The following is a 19,515-nucleotide window of genomic DNA, read 5'->3' as shown; positions in this document are numbered from 1 at the left end:
AGCAGGAGACCCCCATCTATTAACTCAGAATACTTGAATATTATGTGTACACACAGCAAATTTCTGGCTGAAATTTCAGTGACTGTCCCAGTCAAGCGGTTTATGAAATCCATGTACATGCTAAAAACGTCTTCAATCAGATGTATGGAGATATATATATATATATATATATATATATAGTTGGTTATGATTGATAGCAAAGCAACATCAGGTGGGCATGAGGAAAAATATACCCCTAGGGAATGCTGAGGTGGATGTGATGAGAATAAAATTGCATTGCAGCAGGCACCATCACTTTCCATCTATCAATTTCCTCACATTGGGAAGCTGTGCGGAGCGGCGGGTCTGCGCGCTATATATAGAGATGTTCGCTGGTACATTCTGTACTTGTCCCGTTTGGTAGGAGACAGGCAGGCATTGCTTTTCTACACAATGAGATACAACCTTGTAAACAACGGCCTGAATGAGCTAATGGGCTTTTTTTCCTTTTACAATACAAGCCTTAAAGGAGTTTTCTAGCTCTAAAAATTTCATGACATATCCTCAAGATAGGTCATCAATAGCCGATTAGTGGGGTCCGCCACTCGGGAAACCACACAGGTCAGCTGTTTGCCAGGCTGCTGTCACAGCAGGAAGCAAATAGCTCCTTAAGCTGTGCAGTGGCCCAGCATGGTATTGCAAGCATAGCTCCCATCGATCTGCTGTGAAGTAACATAATATGTAAAGTCAAAAAAGACATATGTCCATCCAGTTCAGCCTAATACCCCCAATGTGAAGAACAAAAAGGCAATTAAGATATATTACAAATTGTTTAGTATTTAGATTTGCTAAACGTATAAACCAAAGCTTCACTTAAAGGGCTTTTCAGAGTTTTTCTATATAGTTTTGGGTCCCCCGTGCCCAAAAACATATTTAATAAATATACTCACCAAAGCACTGGACCAGTGTTTCGGCGGTCCGACACTGTGGCGTATTACAAGGGACGTCTCCAGGTCAGAAGGCCCGGTTACATCCTATAAACATGTCCCATGGGCTCCTAGTGTAGAAACTCCTGGCAGGTTTATAGGACGTCGATAATGTTCTTGTCGGGCCTTCTATTGGTTGCAATAGTCATGTGGTCCGTAGGTGAACAACCCACGTGACCGCTACAGCGCTTGTCAACAGAAGACCGAAGGATCGGGAAAGCGCAGCCGGGAAGCATCACAGCAGCGGGAGGGCAGCATTGAATTTATTTCTGCGCTCTGCATTCCCTTACTGCCACCAAATACCTTGGAAAACCCCTTTAAAATTAGAGCGGCCCAGGTAAAATGCTTAACATTAAATAGCAGTTCTCTAACATTCTAATTTACCAAAAAATAACCCTTTGATAACGAGAACTAAATACAAGTATCCACTTTCCAGCATGTCCCCTTAGATTCCTCTCAAGGCGAATTCAGAGGATTCTGTTGCAAACAGCCCATTAGCAGGTTCTAGATCATCATAAACTGGACTACAGTACCTGGTGAGGGAGCTTGTGGTTTCTTTTCTCCGCTTTGCATTTCAGAGTCTATTTGGATAATTTTGGCCCTATTGAGCTCACAGGAATGAGAGGTCTCCAGTTCTGCAATCATTTCTGTTAACTAAGGGTGCATCTGTTTTTGTGCTTTAAATTTTGCAAGCTGTGAGATAATAATGTCAGGTGAGCACTGGAAATGTCCATGGTAAAGACATTTAGTGTTAGAGACCATGTATCACAGAAAAAAAAAAAGGATACAAAATGTCACCTGTACATTGTAACCCTCTGCGTTTTTAGATTGTAACCCTTTAAGGCTCTCTCTCTTTGCCACTAATGCCTAAAGCTGCTTTAACATTGCCAATTGTATTTGTAAATCGATTTACCCTTTGTTTTGCCATAATGTTATAGTAGAGGATGGCGATATAGCACACACAACAATAACTAGTTGAGTATTCCAAATACGTTGTGTCAAATACCAGTGTTGTTTCTTCGTTGGTTTGGACCTAGTGGCCGTACAAGCAAGGATATAGAAGAAAGCAGGCATCTCTAGAACATAATGTTGCCGCCCTACCCCTTATAGCTGACACCTCTCACCTGTTTCCTCCGCAAGCGGTTGTATAGAAGGGGCTCTTGCTTCCTTATTCTTTTCAAACTCAGGAAAGAGGGCATCTGCTCTCACTCGACAGATAGTAACCATTTCCTGACCAGAAAAACCTCTAGATCTGGCAGAGCTTCCGGAGTGGTGGCAGCTGTCCAGCAACTCTTTCTGCTTCAAAAGACTAAGCGGGACTCTGGTAAACACCATCAAGAAACATGATATTCCATAGCACATTGCATTTTCTACCACCTTATAGCCTTTTTTTATGCAGTAGTATTTCCTAGGAAGTGTCCTGGTTTTTTAAGGGTTAAAAATAAATACTAGTTGATCCTTGCAGGGAACAATTAAGCGTTCTAAAGTGGGAGTTTAGCTCTTGCTGTTTGGATCCACAAGGTGTTAACGGGGATTTATGTCAGATCCTTGGTGTGTAATAACCTTTTCACCTCATCTATACCTAGCATTCACGGTGCCCCGCTCTGCAGAATGTCAATAATGTAGACGTTCAGTCATTTCTATTTTAGTGGAGTGACAGGCTTCCCTCCAAGGAGTCATGGGGTGCTCTGTTGGGGGTATGTCACTTTTTAGAAAATAAGTCAGAACTGTTCCAAGAAGAGCGCAGAAATAGATAAAAGGGAGTACTTTGCAAAAAATGGACATGCAACAGGAGGTACTACCATAGGCTTAAATATTCAAACGTATGTCAGTTGCTTGATTACTAGAGAGCTAAAATAGTGCCACAGTCCCTGCTAATTGACAATTATGAATTTACTTACAACTTTATTTCGGTTTTTTTTTTCTTTAACATAGCCATAGATCAGCCAGAGGTCAAAATAACTTGAACTTGACAACAGTTGGGGCTCCAATACTACAGACACAATTTATTACAGAATTTGATCCTAGGCCATATACAATACATGGTCTTTTTTCCAGTGAGGTGTTCTCCAGTGAGCTGCAGTACACATCCATCTAGTTATATGAATAACAAAACATACACAGAAAAGAGAAAATATAACTTAAAAGCTATGGAAACCTTTGTGCATGAAAAATCAATACACACATCTAAGTCCCTGCAGAAAAAAATATGATGCACTTCTCATTTTTGCATAGAGTTTTCCTTCTCATGCATTTAGAAAATGTTATACTTGGTTTGCAGGCTCTCCTTCATTCAAGTTTCTGGTTTGGGATCATTCCCAGGGCTAAACAACTGGTCTCTCTCATAAAACGCACACAGGGCTCAGCTCCCCTCTCCTTTTTCAGAGGCTGTGTAGCATAACCATGCCCACTTAATACTACACAGCTATCTCTCCATGCTCTCTGAGTAGCTGGTGGTTTTCCCTCACTGCTGGTAAGTGAATTACTGCTCTTTGTAATAGTAGCTTTCTCTGCTCTCTGCCCTATAGATCTCCTCCACCATTCCCCAGCACTGTCATGCAGCCCTCTGTAGTAGCTCAGTGGAAAGGCAGCGAATACAAGCTCACAGCAGGGGAGCAGGCTAGGGGAGGAGCTGTCAGTTTACTCTGACTGACAGAATTTGCTCATATTTTAGTCCTCCAGTATGTAGTTCCTTGGAAAATAATACAAGCATAGAAATCAAACAATCATAAATTTTTAATGAAAACCAAATTACAAAAAGTCTTCATTTCCAAAAACACATTGATTAAAAGAAAAAAAAATGTACATAGCCTTTAAGAATATGTAATAGTTTGGCACTGTACGTTAACTGACATTGCTTTTCACCTGAGTTGGACCAACCATTATAAGACCATTATATTGCTGATCTTCTCACTAGGCCAATGAGCACTAGACAAGAGTACACTGGGATCAAGCACATGTAGCGTGGCTAAAGTAACAGATGCTGTGGACTTTATGTAAGAGTTATACATGTTGCCATAAGGTCTATGCAGATGTCCAGTCTTGACCACTGCCACAGCAGGTCCTCTCTAAATACTTTATTTTTGAGAAGGCATTAAACAGGTTCTTCAGTCTAAATGAATTGATGGTAGGACAATGCCAATAATTTAGTTTCTACATGTAATAACACATATGCTTTCTCAATGCTACAGCCTAAGTTGCAGCTACTTACACCCCTCTAAACTAATCAGTCAGGACAGCAGGTGGCCAAGCGGTTGCCTGTACCACTAGAAAATTCCCCTCCACAGAGTGCCTAGCTGTACTGCACATAGACGCCTCTGCTGCTGCATGAATTGCTTCGAGAGACGGAGGGGATGTTAAAAAAAACAAAACACTGCAACAGAAGGCTGCGATACTAAAAAGCAAAAAAAAAAAACGCATCACAAGCATCAACTAAAACGTATTGCTCATAAATCAGTTTAAAAAAAAAAAAAAACATGTCAACTATTGATAGATTGACAGCCCTCAATAACAAAAAGAAAACTTTTCAGTGTCCGAAAAACTCCACAACAAAATTATGATTCTTTCGCAAAAAAAGGAATTCCAAAGATTCGTAGATGCGTTACCAACTATTCATGGCTACAAAAACCACGGCAATCAGATACAATTTTCGCTGTATCAGCCAAAAATATCCAATATTCCATTTATTGTTCTGGTGCTAAAAAGAAAATAAATAAAAGTCATTATTACTCAACTAATAACAAAACTATGAAAAAAAGTGGTGACCCTATACAGGACCGTGTGCACTGCCTGCAACCTGCAAAGGATTGACAGTCTGATAATAGGTAAATAAATCCCTTCATTATTGGCTGCGCCTGAGATCCCCAAGTCATTAATCAGCATTATTCTGTGCACTGTCTCAATGGCCAGGAAAAATTAAGGCTTTCTGCACTTAGGCATAGATGCTCAAATTTTACACTCCAAACCCTTGAGTGAGGTTATTATCAGGCAAGTAAGATGTCAGATATTAGGAATAGAATAGACAAGAACTGTAAGATAACAGATGTAGAGGACGCCTGTCAGATGAGAGACAAACTGATTTAAATATACAGGGAATTGTGGGAATACAGATTAAAGTTAAAGGGCCACTCTGACGGAAAAAACATTTTCCTACCCTGTTCCTCATCGCCCTCACCTGACTGCTTGTCACACTCTGAATATCTCCTATGTACTGTGTATTGAAGTCACTTCCATGCAGCGTAGCCTTCAGATACTTATTAGGCACCATCTTGATGCAAGATTTCTCCCTGCTAAGGGTGCCTACCCACTAGCAATATTTTTTCTTGAGATGAAAGAGCGATGATAATGAAACCAATGATTTTCAATGGTTCCATACTTATTTGCGATTTTTATTCTTAAGTCTTGCAGCGCAGAGAAAAAAAATCTGCGATATCGCACATTGTTTTCAATGGGGCTGGCGGCAGCAGTGCCAGACCCATTGAAAACATAGGGAGTACGTCGCGGACTTCTGCCACAGCTGTGACAGCTATGGCAGAGGACACCTTCTTCCACATAGTCCATGTTATTTCATCACACAGAAATTACGCAGACTGAAAAACTGACTTCTTGAGAGAACATAGAGGCAAGTAATTCTCAGGTAGTCATAATGAGATCACATGACCAGCAGAATAGAAGGCCTCCAAGAAGCTTTAGATGGAGAAGAATACCAAGGTAATACTAAGTGACATATATGGGAAACTAATTACATGATGAATTAAAAAAAAAAAAAAGAAAAAAAGATTACCTGAGAAGACAATTACTTTTTTTTTATAAAATGTGGTTATAACTCAAAGTTGGCAGATGAGAGAATGACATTACAGAATCTGCACTGCTGTAACATGACATGCCCTCTGACCGCCAGAGGAATGTCTGCTCCAGTAAGAAGTGGAATAAGAGCACAAGGCAGGTTAGACAGGTTGTCAGGGCTCGATAATTTGGGAGACCCAGTAGTCCAGGCAGCAGCTCTACCTGCTGAGCTATCCAGCCTGTTGGACAGCTACCCTGCTGAATTGTGTCCCAGTTCCTTGTTCCTGCAACCCAGTTCCTGATTATCTCCACCCTGTTCCTAATTGGGCTTCCTATTTAAGCCTGGCCCTGTACCTACCTCGCTTGGGTGATTATTGTGCTCCCAGCCAGAAGTCAAGCTTTCCTATCCACTGCTCCTCTTCCTACAATTACTACATCTGTATACTGACTACGCCATCTGCCTGCTCCTTTTGTGCTGCAACTGATAACACCTGTGTACTGATCTCTGGCTTTTCCCTGACTGTGCTACCTGCCTGCTTCTTTTGTCTTGCAAACCATACTACCTGTGTATGACCTCTGGTAATGGAGGATTCAATTATTGGGGGCGAACACGGCAATCTGCCAAAAAGACCAGGATCGTCCAACAGTGTGTGGTCTTCTTGGCGCTCGAGTTCAACACGTCGTAGATTAGGTTGATAGATTACCAGGAGAGGCTGGTGAGGATCCAGCAGTCATGGTACACATTGGCACTAATGACAAAGTTAGATGTAGGTGGAAGGTCCTATAAAACCTCCAAAGTAGTATTTTCTGAAATACTACCTGTACCACATGCCACGCCAGACAGGCATCAGGAGATTAGGGAGGTTAATAAGTGGCTCAACAGTTGCTGTAGGAGGGAGGTCTTTGGATTACTGGAGAACTGGGCCTACAGGTTCTACTATAGGGATGGGCTGCATTTCAATGGGGAAGGTGCAGTTGTGCTGGGGAAAAAGATGGCTAGAGGTTGGAGGAGTGATTAAACTATGGACTGTGGTGAAGGCAACCAGAGAGATTTAGCGGAAGATAGTGTAAACAGTGATCTGAGACTAAGTAATTAAAATAAGGGTGGAGCGGTGAGAACGGTTAGTACAGTTAGAAATGGCAGAACACTTAATAGGAATACACTTAAAAAATAACTATAACTTTCTAAACTGTATGGGGACTAATGCTAGAAGTCTGACCAATAAGGTTGACAAGCTGGAAGTAATAATGACTGAGGAAAACTATGACATAGTTGGAATACCAGAGACCTGGTTGGATGAAAGCTGTGACTGAACGGTTAACTCACAGGGTTAGTTTGTTTAGAAGACCACAAAAAATCTATTACTAAGACAAACTTATTTTTCCCCTACAATGAGGGAAATTGGCTTCTACCTCATGGTGGGATTTCTTTTTGCTTTCCTCTAGATCAACATTGGGTGGTAATAGGCTGAACGGTTTGAAGAAAAAAAACGTATGCTTGGGTATAATCTATTGAGACGTTCTAGGATATAGCCCAGGGGGTACATGCCACGTTCCCTAGGGAATGCTTGTATTCTACTTGTGCTGTGCATTTGATGAGCATCAGTGAATAGTTATAATGTTAGGGGACTTTGTAATTTATTTGAGATGGGCTTGGAAGCACAGTCCTAGAATGGCTTTTAATTGCCAAACATAATGAGAATGTTACTTTCTCTACCTGAACTGTAAAATAAATTCCACAGGACATGGTAACGGCCCATTCGCATGGGTGTATTTTCTGTCCGTATCTTTTACGAACACAATACGGACCCATAGCATGAAGTTGGTGCATTTAATGTATGTATTTTAGAAGCATAAAAATAAAATTGTAGCATGTCCTGTTTTGAGACTTTCATGAAAGTCTATGGCTGGATTCACACAGGGCGGAATTGCCGTGCGGAATGTCCGCACAGAAATTCCGCCTATGGCTCCTAATCCCGGGATCAGCCAGCAAAGTGGAGGAGATGTTGCAAAAATCTTGTCCACATGCTGCGGTCATTCCGTTGTGGCCAAGCCACGTGGAAACGGACATGTGGCGCGGAAAACAAAGATGCAGCATGTCAATTCTTTTTTTCATTTACGCAGCGGCCTCTCTCCTGGGGAGACATGGCCGCAGCAGAAATGATGCGGCGAAACCGCTCCAAAACCCGCGGCTAAGGGACGAGGGTTTTGAAGCTGGCTTATCCCACTGAAATCTCGCGGTTTTTCGGTGCGGTCATTCAGCGAGATTTCCGCCCGTGTGACCCTAGCCTTAGAGAGTGTAAAAAAAAACAACAGTGAAAACAGATGTTACATGCATATTCACTGCAGAGTTTTTTTTTTACGCATATTGCCAGGAAACCGTGGGGAAAAAAGTGATACCAATTGAGCCTTCTTGCACGAGTGAAAAACTCAGTGAATGCAGCTGTAACACAGATGTGAAAAAACACAAAAAACACATACGCTCCAAAAACGGACACACACGGTGAAAACTCTTTTTCACAGAGCAAAATTGCATACGCCCATGTGAATGAGGCCTAAGAATTTGACATTATTCACAACTCAAGTAACCAAAATTGGTTGGGTCTCTGAGGCATCATTTTTCCTATATTTAAGTGACGCTTGAGATAATTTGTACCAACTGCAGACGTTTCATACGAACAAGAGCTGCCCCGCCAAGACGGGATCTCTCGCTTTTTTAAATTGGTTTAGGTATTGCCTTGTCTCCTTTATGTTTCAAGAGGCAGCAAAGTGGCAGCTCAGACACTTAAAGCTCCGGTCCAAGGGGATCATATTAATGCAGGGTGGGGACAGAAATGAAGGCTAGCAAAAGGTTAAAGAGAAGGGGCAGATGTGACTGTAGCTCTAGTAAAGGCCATCTGTTCCGTCTGGCAACCAAGAGGGAGATCGGATGACATGCTGGCATTAGCCCAGACCAAAAGGCTAGCCAGACGGTGTCCATGTAACTCTGATACCCAGTGATAGTCAGCAGCAGACATACCGGTACTCCTATGACTACTACACTCATCAAGGCTGTGCTGGACTAAACTTATGGTCAAATTTAAAGGAATGTGATAAGGTTCATAATGTTTTAGGCCAAACGCAATATTTCACCAATCACATGATTCGCCTTCAAGATTAGACATTTGCCATGACATACGTAAATGGAGCACCCTTTTCTCGAAAACTTGAGGGATTGACAATGTATTGCACAATTCATTTTCTGACATTACACTGGCCAGCTCCCTTATACTTCTGTGCAGAAATGTGACCTACAATACAACCCGCATAATGAAAGAACAGCCTGGAGAGGCTGTAACATTGCTGGGGACATCAGTCATACGTCAAGCGGTGTCCCAAGTTGTGTATTATGCACTAGGTGCTCTCTTGCATCTAGCGACCTCATTACTCTTATGGTTATGACATCAGAACTTTCTCCAAAGAGACTTGTATGGTTGTCATAGTGAAATAAGAAGCAGGCATCCCAACGGTGGTTGCATGAACTATGCCAGCATAAAGTACCCTAAGTTTAATAGACAAAGAAATATAGGCTTTCCACTGAAGGATCTTAAAAAAAAAAAAAAAGATATCTTGCGTATTGTATGCGGTTCTCTCGGCCTAACTCTAGTGACTGAGGCAACGAGTAAAGAATTTCCTTAAAATAGGTTGAGTTAGCGTGTTTCCAAAAAGTGTGGTTTATAAAATAAACCTGAGGTTTGGGGTGAACACATTCCAGTATATTCCAGTATATTGCGCTGGAGGTTACAGTGGTGAGTGAATACAGGGACCTGGAGCGGTAGGGAAGGAACTTTAATACCTGGGTTGTTAGCATATCATAATTTAATTTACAGCATCCACCCAACAAGTACAATTTACTTCGTAATCATCTCTATGTGTGGTCTTGCTTCACAGTTGCCTGCTGCCAAGCTTCAGCCCCAAAGGCAGCTACTACATTGCTTCACAAGCAGTTAAAATGTCCAAAACGTAAAATATAGCCAATCTTACTTTGAGGTTTAATATGAAAGCGTAGCTCATAAAGAGCACCTGCCATCTAACTTGTGTCATTATGAACGGAGTGAATCAATTCTGTTGTGTGTTAATTGATATAACGATGACATAAATTTTTTTTTACTTTTGTATTAGGCAACTGACTAAACAATATTACATATACAAAAATGGGTTTCTATATAATCCCATGCCCAATAATGACATCCTATGACAAATCAGCTTACTATTAGCCATGGTGGAAAGGGAGGTCTGAAGATGATGACCACCAGTTCTTATAGTGTCATCTTCCTGCTGTCCCATCAATCAAGTTTACCTTTAGGTTGATATGAACTGATAGGCCATATTCAACATGGTGGATTTCGAGACAGAATACACACAGATTCTGCATCAAATCAGATGTGATATTGGTGTAAATTAGTGTCCCATTAATTTCAATTGGAATGTGCTCCGTAGTTTATTGCAAATCTGCATCACAGAAAACAAAAATTCACATGTCACTTCTTGATGCAGGTTCCCCGTCAAGAAATTGGCGTGTAGATTTTCTCCATTGAACTGAGATAAATTTGTGTAAAATCCACATTGGATTTTTCTGATGTGGAATTCAATTGTATGATCATAGCCATATGGTAATTCAATGCCTATAGACTTTAGAAGGTTGATGTGGTCTACCTGTAATGGGCATTCCCATGATAGTAAGCGAGGTCATGTCGGTAGGACATGTCAATACTTACTAACCAGTAGAGGTCAAACTATTGGGATCCCCACCAATCAGTCATTGCACAAACCGAGAATGAAGACGCAACAGCTCTTTCACAGATTTTCCCTGCAGGGAAAAGCTCCCGGGCCACCCACTATAAAGGGAACTACAAAAGTGCCTTGTACAGATGCGAAAGGACAGTGGCAACAACCCCTATACAAAAGATGGTGGAGAACCAGAGGAGTTAAGGGGGGGGGGGGGAGCATCTATACAGTCCAATTTCAGGTCTTTCCACAGAACACAAGTCTACCTAGACTTCTCTGCTTCCTATTTTGCAGGGGCAGGGCAGTCTGAGATAACCAGCGCCTATACTAATAGCAAGATTTAATAAAAGGAGATTTAGCTGCGATGCAATTAAATTATATTTGAGTCTCTCGAGGTGAAATCTCATGCAAATTTGAAATCATAACATTGAACTCAATTAAATTCTTTTCTATTTAGTTTCAAGTGACTTTGATGTGATTTAATTACAAGGTTTTCACAACTGGGCCAAGTCACCGTTTAGCAAATATGATGTGAGACAGGGTATGAACTGATGCCTCGATTTGGTCAAAACTGGTTAAATATGCTACTATAATAATATTTTAATGACAATAAATTAACATAAACAGATTTCAATGGGGATTAATAAAACTAGTGTAAGTGTAATTTTGAAGAGGAGAGCATATTATATAGATTACGGAGAATGTGTAAATCAGATCATGCAATGTGTATATGACTGGGCTACAACTTTGCAGAAAAGTGCATATAGCCGCCTACTTAAAGAGGTTGTCTAGTGGTAAATTATTGCTATAGACCATCAACAGTAGATTAGCGGGGGACCAATCAGCTGTCTACTAGGCCAATGGGCTCATGCACAGAGACGATTTCTGCAGGAAGCAGATAGCTCCGTTCCCTGTGGAGTGGTCAGGCTTCTATCATTCACTTCAATGTGAACTTTACCTGTAATACCAATCCTGGCCACTACAGTGAGAATGTTGCAGAAAACAACTCAGTGCACAAGCTCACGGGCCTGGTGAACAACTCATCAGCGGGGATCCCGGGCGATGGAGCCCCACTAATCTACTATTGATTGTCTATTCTGTGGATAAGCCATCAATGGTTTACTACTGGGACAACTCCTTTAAATAAAACTGTCACTTTGAAAATGTAGTCCAATCTGTGAGCAAAGTCACAGAGCAAGAGTTGCCTAGCAGATTTATACGGTTTTGGTGCAAAATGTACAGTCTACTAAGAAATGTATCCAAATTGCTGCTTATTCTGAGCTTAGGAATCCAGCGGGTGGTCCCTTTTACAGCTATCTGTATACAAACTCATTAGGTAGGCTGTCAATCACTGATGGACCTCACACTGGACTCATATGACCAGAATGAGCATGGATTTAAACTAATAAATTACTAGTGATATTGAGTTTTTCTCCACTAGTGTTGCTTGTTGTGATTGGACGGGCAATAAAAAAATTAGGCCAATTTTTGCTAAATCGGATTGGATCATCCCAATTTGATTTTTAGTAAAATTGTCAAAAAATAGGCTATCGGCTTGGAGCATAAAGCACAGGTGTGTTGGCTTAGCATTGCTGCCTTGCAGTGCTGGATTTCTAGGTTTGTATCGGACCTTTATGGGGATTTTAACCTGGGCCACCGCCTCCACCACTGTTCAAGGAGGTCAAATTAGAGAACTCGATTTTCACGCTTATATATTTTGATGGAAGTTGCAATTGGGAGATCCAATTTATTTATTTATTTTAATCGGGTTGGTCACTCCTGACTCAATTATTTCAACAATCGCTCAACACTATTCCACACAAACCTCTATATAAGTCTGTCCAGTCCCTCCTGCTCTATAACATGCAGCCCATAGATTCGACTATATTTTCAACAAGTCAGGTTCCCTTTAACAGTGGGTGGCATAGATTGAGAAACCAAGGCATAAGTGATAGTCAATTATCTCCATGGATAGACATATTTCTGAAGGAGAAAAATTACGCCATGCAACCTAATTTACTACATTAGTCAATATAACTTGTGAAGGCTTGTACCCTCAAAGCTCTGCATCTAACAATCCGATGGATGAGTAGCCTTGGTATGCTTTATTCCAAAATTAGGAATACAGAGAAACATAAGAAACTAAGGACCACTATGTCACCTCTTTTTGGAAAAACTTGAGGTATTGTTACGAACAGACAGGACATCATCAGTGTATCTCCGGGGAACAATTCAAAAGCCTGAGAATGATCCAATCAAAGAAAAGCAGATGCTAACGCTTTTGGGTATGAAAATGTGGATTGCAGGTTGAACTATTACTATAAGGCACTGACTGCACTAACAAGATCCCTTGTGATATACTTTTGCACTAAACCCCTTCTTCCACCTGACCACCCAGATGTATAGACACCTTAGAAATATAGGAGCAGGGGATAGACAATCTGTAGGGTAATGCATTATCGTTTTCCTGTGATTGCAACTTTAAATTCTGCTTTTAACAAGGCGAAGTTTTATTACACAAGCGCTCACATCACACAGCCATATATCCCATGACTCTCAGGTGTGTGTCAGTGTCCATTGACATCTCACTGTGTTAAGTGTGAATCATCAGACTGGCGCCAGGAAGGATTGTTCTACTATCATTATTCAATAAATCTCAAGGGTCATTGCTACCGCACTGAAGGCAACCAGACGGTCCGGGATGACGTCACCAGATACGCGGACAGCAGGCCTATCTAAATGATATGCGATAATACCATTAAATCACCAAGTAAATGAAAAGCAAGTTGGATACAAGGAGGTAGACTAAAAAAAAAAAGACGTGTGATGCTATACTGGTCCCTTTGAACAAAGAAACTTGTGTCATATTTTTGATGTAGCTTCAGAGATTTCTGTCTAGGTCTTTTGCATGGGGCCAGGAATGCTGCGTTAACTGCTTCCATTAAAGGTATATTGTTGGGAAAAACTCCCAACATATGTTTACTAGAGACTGGTGCCCAAGAGTGGTATCAGTCACCAACAGGGTATAGCTCCATTAAAAACAGTTGCGATTATAGCCTATGGGTAACAAATGCTGCTGTTAGGCATCTATTTCACACATTGATCACCCATAGGCTCAGGGGCGTAACTATAGAGTATGCAGGGGATGCGGTTGCACCCGGGTCCAGGAGCCTTGGGGGGCCCATAAGGCCTCTCTTCTCCATATAGGAAGCCCAGTACTATGAATAAAGCACTATGGTTGGGAGCCCCGTTCCAGGTTTTGCATTGGGGCCCGGGAGCTTCAAGTTACGCCTCTGCATAGGCTATAGTGGTATCTGTTCAACACATAAGTCATGAAAAGTATTTGATCAGATCATGAGACTATAAACAGATTAGGCCATCAATATAAGATCAGCAGGCATCCGCCACCCAGGATCTTTACTGCTCAACAGTTTTCTGAGCTGGTGAGCTGATTTCTGCAAGAAGCAGACAGTTCTGTTCTCACTGCAGTGGCCAGGCTTGGTATTACAGGCAAAGTTCCAATTGAAGTGAATAGCCTGTAATACCAAGCCTGTCCACTGCAATGGGAATAGAGCTGTCTACTCACTGCAAAAATCAGCGCAGGAATGCATCGGCCCAGAAAACAGTTGATTGATAGAGATCCCGGGTATCTTTTCTAAGAATAAGCCATCAATGGCTTAAAACTGGACAACCCCTTCAAATGGATACCTGTGCCTATGCCATAGTGTGGTGTCTGCCGCCCATAGACTATTGTGTCTGCTTAATGGATGATTTTTTGGTTTCCCCCACAGTATGCATCAGGAGGCCGAAAAGTGAATGGGGGCCTCTGGATCTATTTGATGTATGTGCCAGGAGTAGAGATGAGCGAGCGTACTCGGCCACGCCCCTTTTTCGCCCGAGCGCCGCGATTTTCGAGTACTTCCATACTCGGGCGAAAAGATTCGGGGGGCGCCGTGGGTGAGTGGGGGGTTGCAGCGGGGAGTGGGGGGGGGGGGGGGGGGAGAGGGAGAGAGAGAGGGCTCCCCCCTGTTCCCCGCTGCTACCCCCTGCTCCGCAACGCCTCCCCCGCCCCCCCCCCGAATCTTTTCACCCGAGTACGGAAGTACTCAAAAATCGCGGCGCTCGATCAATTACTCGAAACGAGTAGGTTCGCTCATCTCTAGCCAGGAGCCTTCCTGGAGCATACATCAAGCTGATCACAGAAACACGGCGTAAAGAGAGTCCAACACTTGCAGTGAAATATACGACAGACAGTGAAAGCAAGTATTTAGCCCATATATAGCCTATAAATTGCCTATCATTCATTGCTGAAAAGTCATTACGTCATTATAAATGGATTGTCTCCATTCTTGTGGAAGTCAGACAACAAAACAGCTGTCCCAGTATTGATCATCACATTTGGGAAGAGGGGGCAGACAAGGTACAGATTGTGCAGAGGACAACTGTTGAGCAGCATGGAGGCTCAGTGGTTAGCAGTGTTGCCTTGCAGAGCAGGGATAAACAAGTTGATTTTGCATGTCCTCCTCCTATTTCTAAAGGTTTCATCTGGGTACTCTGCGATGGGGCTCATAATATAACGCCCCAATCAGGGACGGACATGCATGAGGACAATCACTGTAGATGCTGCGAAAAATATACCAGTGCTACATGAGCAACAGCAAATGAATTTAGTTCACATGTAGCGAAAAGTAGTTCATCAATGACAAACTTTGCAACTAGAGAAAGATTAATAGCAAACAAAACTTAATCAGCTACAAAGAGTCATAATATGGAAAGAGGAGAGAGACTTGTATCTCTCCAGCAGACATTTTCCCACCCTGAGATCTTACAAGATTAGCAGAGCAGCGCTGCCCTGTCTCATGCTGGGACTGGATCAGTGAATGCAGCAGGTGCTGTCCGAAAGGCACGAACTGATCCTGTTTCCGTGAATATGTTGCCAGCATGAGGGAGGAATCAGCCAAAATGAGCCCACACATGACGGCTGTTCAAAGCCTCTACCCCAGGGGCACTGGGAGCTTGTTAAACGCCGCGTCTCGTTAGGACATGTACCTTCTTTTCATGATACTAATGTGCAGATCCTCTTCCAGCTTTACAGAATGGATTTCTCCATTGCCTTTGGGACTCTCCTCCCCTGGGGAGAACACAGAGCAGGGTTCCTTTTTCGGTATCCTGCTAGGTGGAAGTGGGATAGTTCTTTTCTCAGCTAGTCGTCCCCGATTCTGTGCAAGAAGGAGAAAATAAAAATGCTAAAGTATTCTGAAGAATATTGCTCAGCAATTTTCATTATCTCAACCGTACAATTAGAAATAAAAGGTCTTGATGTCAAAAACAACATTTAAGAACTAAAGGAATAGTTTAAAAAGGGCCACTCTGGTGATTTTTTAAAAATTCATTCATTATGTAGCCATCCCCCCAGTATGTGTGTAATATATATATATATATATATATATATATATATATATAAGTCATTTCACTCTATCTGAATGGTCACATCATCTCAAATTTTAGCAGCTCACATTTTCTTAGTGTTTCATGATTTCAAATTAAGTCAGTTTTTCAGTCTGTGTGATCCTCCTGACTGCATACTTATTTATGTTTTGTAGCTGATTTAGGTGACTATAAAAGGGAATGATACTTAAACTGCCCCCCTGCAGGAGGGAATGGTATGGCCACTGGTATAGTTGTGCTGATGCATCATGGGATAAAATGTAAAAGTAAAACTAAAATCTGTCACTCTCAAGATGGTGCCTCATAAGTATCAGGCAGGGGGCTGCACTGCAGGGAAGTGGATGGAATACACAGAGGAGACCTTCAGAGTATAACAGTCAATGAGCCGAGAAGGTAAGGATGAAAAAAAAGTGTTTTTGCCAGAGTGGTCCTTTTAAAAACTGTTGAAAAGTAATGGAAGCAAGGTCTATCATTTATAGGAGTTCTCTGAGACTAGCAAATTGCATTAAGATATGTGGGGATAATAGATGCACACACTTTATAATGCACACCACATACTATTTGTTTGCATGGGATACATCCATGGAGTAGTAAAGTGGGGATCTCCATCTTTCAAGATGTGGAAAGCCTGTAACTGTGGTCCCATTACTTCTCCATGGATGTCTGATTGTAACCAAAAATAAAAAATAAAACATTACTAAGTGTGAGCTTGCTTCAATAACTTTATTTGGAGAGTTCCATCAGCAAGTATTAAAGCAACCCTCCAGTTTTGGGATAAAACCTTGTCATGGTCCAAAGGAGACAGTTATACTATCTGCTGTTAGTCTTTTGTGCTGATGTCCCTTTGATCTTCCAGTTCCACGACCCATTTTGTGGCTATCCAAGATGGCCGATGCAATCTTCAGACTACTTAATCCTCAAAGTGCCTTTAGTATTGCTAGACTACCAATACACTATACCTGCCCTCTGATTGGGGAGTACTGCTCACATGATCAGCACTGGGCAATTAGAGAAGCGTGCACCGTGCATTACGTAGATAGGAAATTGCAGCTGCCATCTTGGACTACCAAAAACAGTAGACAGTGGATCCTGAACCAGTGGATTGGAGGGACATTGGCAGATGAGAACAGCAGTGGATATTATACCCCCACCCCCCCTTCTCGGGTCCCGCAACAGAAATTTGTCCCAAAACTGGAGGGTTGCTTTAAGCAGTCACACAACATAATATATAATAATAAACACCTTTACGCATATTATGTATCACTTGGGGCTCACAATCTATATCTGTATGTTTTTGGAGTGTGGGAGGAAACCGGAGTACCCAGGGGGACACAAGCAATCATGAAGAGAACATACAAACTCCATGCAAAGACTTCTATAGATATTACAGTCTTCCAAAGTTTTCCAATGAGAATTTACATAAAACAAAAACAGACGTATAGATATGGCAAAGCCATTATATAGAGCAGGTTTCCCTTTCTACAGAAAGAAAAGTATTTTGTTATTAATTTAGGGCCATCTTCGATTTTGCAGTCCTGTGCCACTAAAGAGCATTCTGGAAACAATGCACGCATTTTAAGCTGTTCTTAGAGGGGTTTGAACCCAGGACCCCAGTGCCAACCACTAAGCCACCATGGTTCATAATACACATAAGACTGATAGCCCTGTAACTGAAGCTGCTGCACAAAGGAGGTTAACAATATCCACTACCATTCTCACCTCAAAGAAACTTGGCATAGATGGGCGGGTAACGCATTTTATATTGCCCATGAGTAGCAGACTGCATTCTATATTGCCCATGAGTAGCAGACTGCTTTGTCTGCACCCATGCCAAGCTTCTTTGGGCAGGTTGAAATTATTTTGCCATTTTTACTATAACCGCGCTTTCTGCTGTCTTCTGTGGTAATGAGTGCCAAAAACCGATAAATACAATGTACACATCTGGATAGATAAGCATACTAGTTGAGTTCCTACAGTTAAAGGGATTGTACCAGAAACAACCATTATTACCAATCCAAAGGATAGGTCCTAAAAGTTTGATCGGTGGGGATCTCACCGCTAAGACACTCACCGATCCTGAGACTAGGGTCCCATGCCCTGCTCCACCTCACCGCAGGAACACTGCACCCCCAGAAGTGAGGAGGAGATTGAATGGAGCGGCGGTCGTGCGGACACAGCAGTACTCCTTTTGTTTTCAACGGGACTACCGAAGCAGTTGAGTGCTTGTACTTGGCTCTTTCCATCAGCCCTACAGAAAGGAATGGAGCGGAGCCACAGATGTGCGAACTTCGCTCTATTCAACCTGATGTCAGTATGAGCGAGTACAGCGAAGAGAAGAGGGCGACATAGGACACCCATTCTCAGGATCGGTAAGGGTCTCAGCAGTGAGACCCCCCCCCGGATCAGACTTTTCATCTATCCTGTGGATAAGTGATAGAAGTATTTTTTTTTGTATAAGCCCTTTAACCCTTTCCAACCCACTGTCGGACCTCTGAAGACATTATGATTTAAGGCTGTACAGCTCTGATGTTGGAAGACGTCCATCAGGGTTCTCTTCCTGTATATTACCAGCCTCTCTGCTGTCGGAGCCTATCCAATGTGTCACCTCATGCAGTACTGGCTTTAGCCAGCATATAGCGCCGTTGTATAACGGCAGAAAAAAAGTAAGCCCCCTAGGAAAACCAGGATACAAATTGGATTGGAAAAGGTTAAGTAAACGCACAACAAAATCTTTTCCCCCGTTCTAAAGCGTTGGATCGTCACATTAGGTGATCAAGGTAATTCTAACAAGTAAGCAAAGTTGCATAATTCACGGGAAAAAAATCTTTTTTTCACATTATACCAACAGTAAAAACTGCAACCATCCACAGATATTTTCTTCGCACCTACTGACCTTCACTTCCCAATGTAAATTGGCATGTTATAAGCTAATGGTAGCCAGAAAAAAAAAAAGAAGCGGTACATCCTGCCAGACGGAGAAAAAAAAAATAAAAGCCTACTCGGAGAGGACACAGGAAAGGATTCATTGTGATTGAATGTGCGTCAGAGAGAAAAGATAGCGACTGGATCATAAAAACTCTTTATGGCCATTAAGGTGCAGAGGGGCAGTTAGCAGTAGTCAGAGAACATCTAGGGACTCGTGATTAATAACAAGAAAGGATATGCAGGCATTTAACTGTGACACTGGGAGGGAAGGTGACTATCTGCACAAGAAGAGACACTATTTCCCAGCTGTCACAGCTCCTGTTTGACCTTTCACCTCCCCCCCAAAGACTTCTATAGATATTACAGTCCTCTTTAAAGTCTTCCAATGAGCATTTTCATAAAACAAAAGCCGAAACAGACGTACAGATATGGCAAAGTAAACATATAGAGACTCTTCCCCTTACTACACAAAGAAAAGTATCTAGTTATTCATTTAGAGCCACATCTTTTGCAGTCAAGTGCCTTAAAAAGCATTCTGGAAAAATGCATACTACGTGTTATGCCAAGTGCCCACCCTGAGGGGGCGCTGCACGACACCGGTATTCTCTCTCTGGTGTTAACTTTG

General features: G+C 42.1%; 1 protein-coding gene across 8 annotated transcripts in view; it reads right to left on the bottom strand.

The window, feature by feature from the left end:
- Window positions 1–19,515, bottom strand: part of SAMD11 (sterile alpha motif domain containing 11) — a 240,511-nt gene that overhangs the window by 88,744 nt on the left and 132,252 nt on the right. For all 8 annotated transcript variants that reach the window (XR_010793141.1, XM_066606881.1, XM_066606878.1 and 5 more), the window contains exon 3: window positions 15,567–15,736. Coding sequence is in view for 7 of the 8 variants with exons in the window: in XM_066606881.1 (XP_066462978.1) it covers window positions 15,567–15,736 (170 nt within the window). In the remaining variant the exon portion in view is untranslated. The remainder of the gene's footprint in view (window positions 1–15,566; window positions 15,737–19,515) is intronic.

The sequence above is a fragment of the Eleutherodactylus coqui genome, chromosome 6 (genome assembly GCF_035609145.1).
Source record: "Eleutherodactylus coqui strain aEleCoq1 chromosome 6, aEleCoq1.hap1, whole genome shotgun sequence".
Classification (NCBI taxonomy): domain Eukaryota; kingdom Metazoa; phylum Chordata; class Amphibia; order Anura; family Eleutherodactylidae; genus Eleutherodactylus; species Eleutherodactylus coqui.
This window is presented reverse-complemented; position numbering and strand designations above follow the sequence as displayed.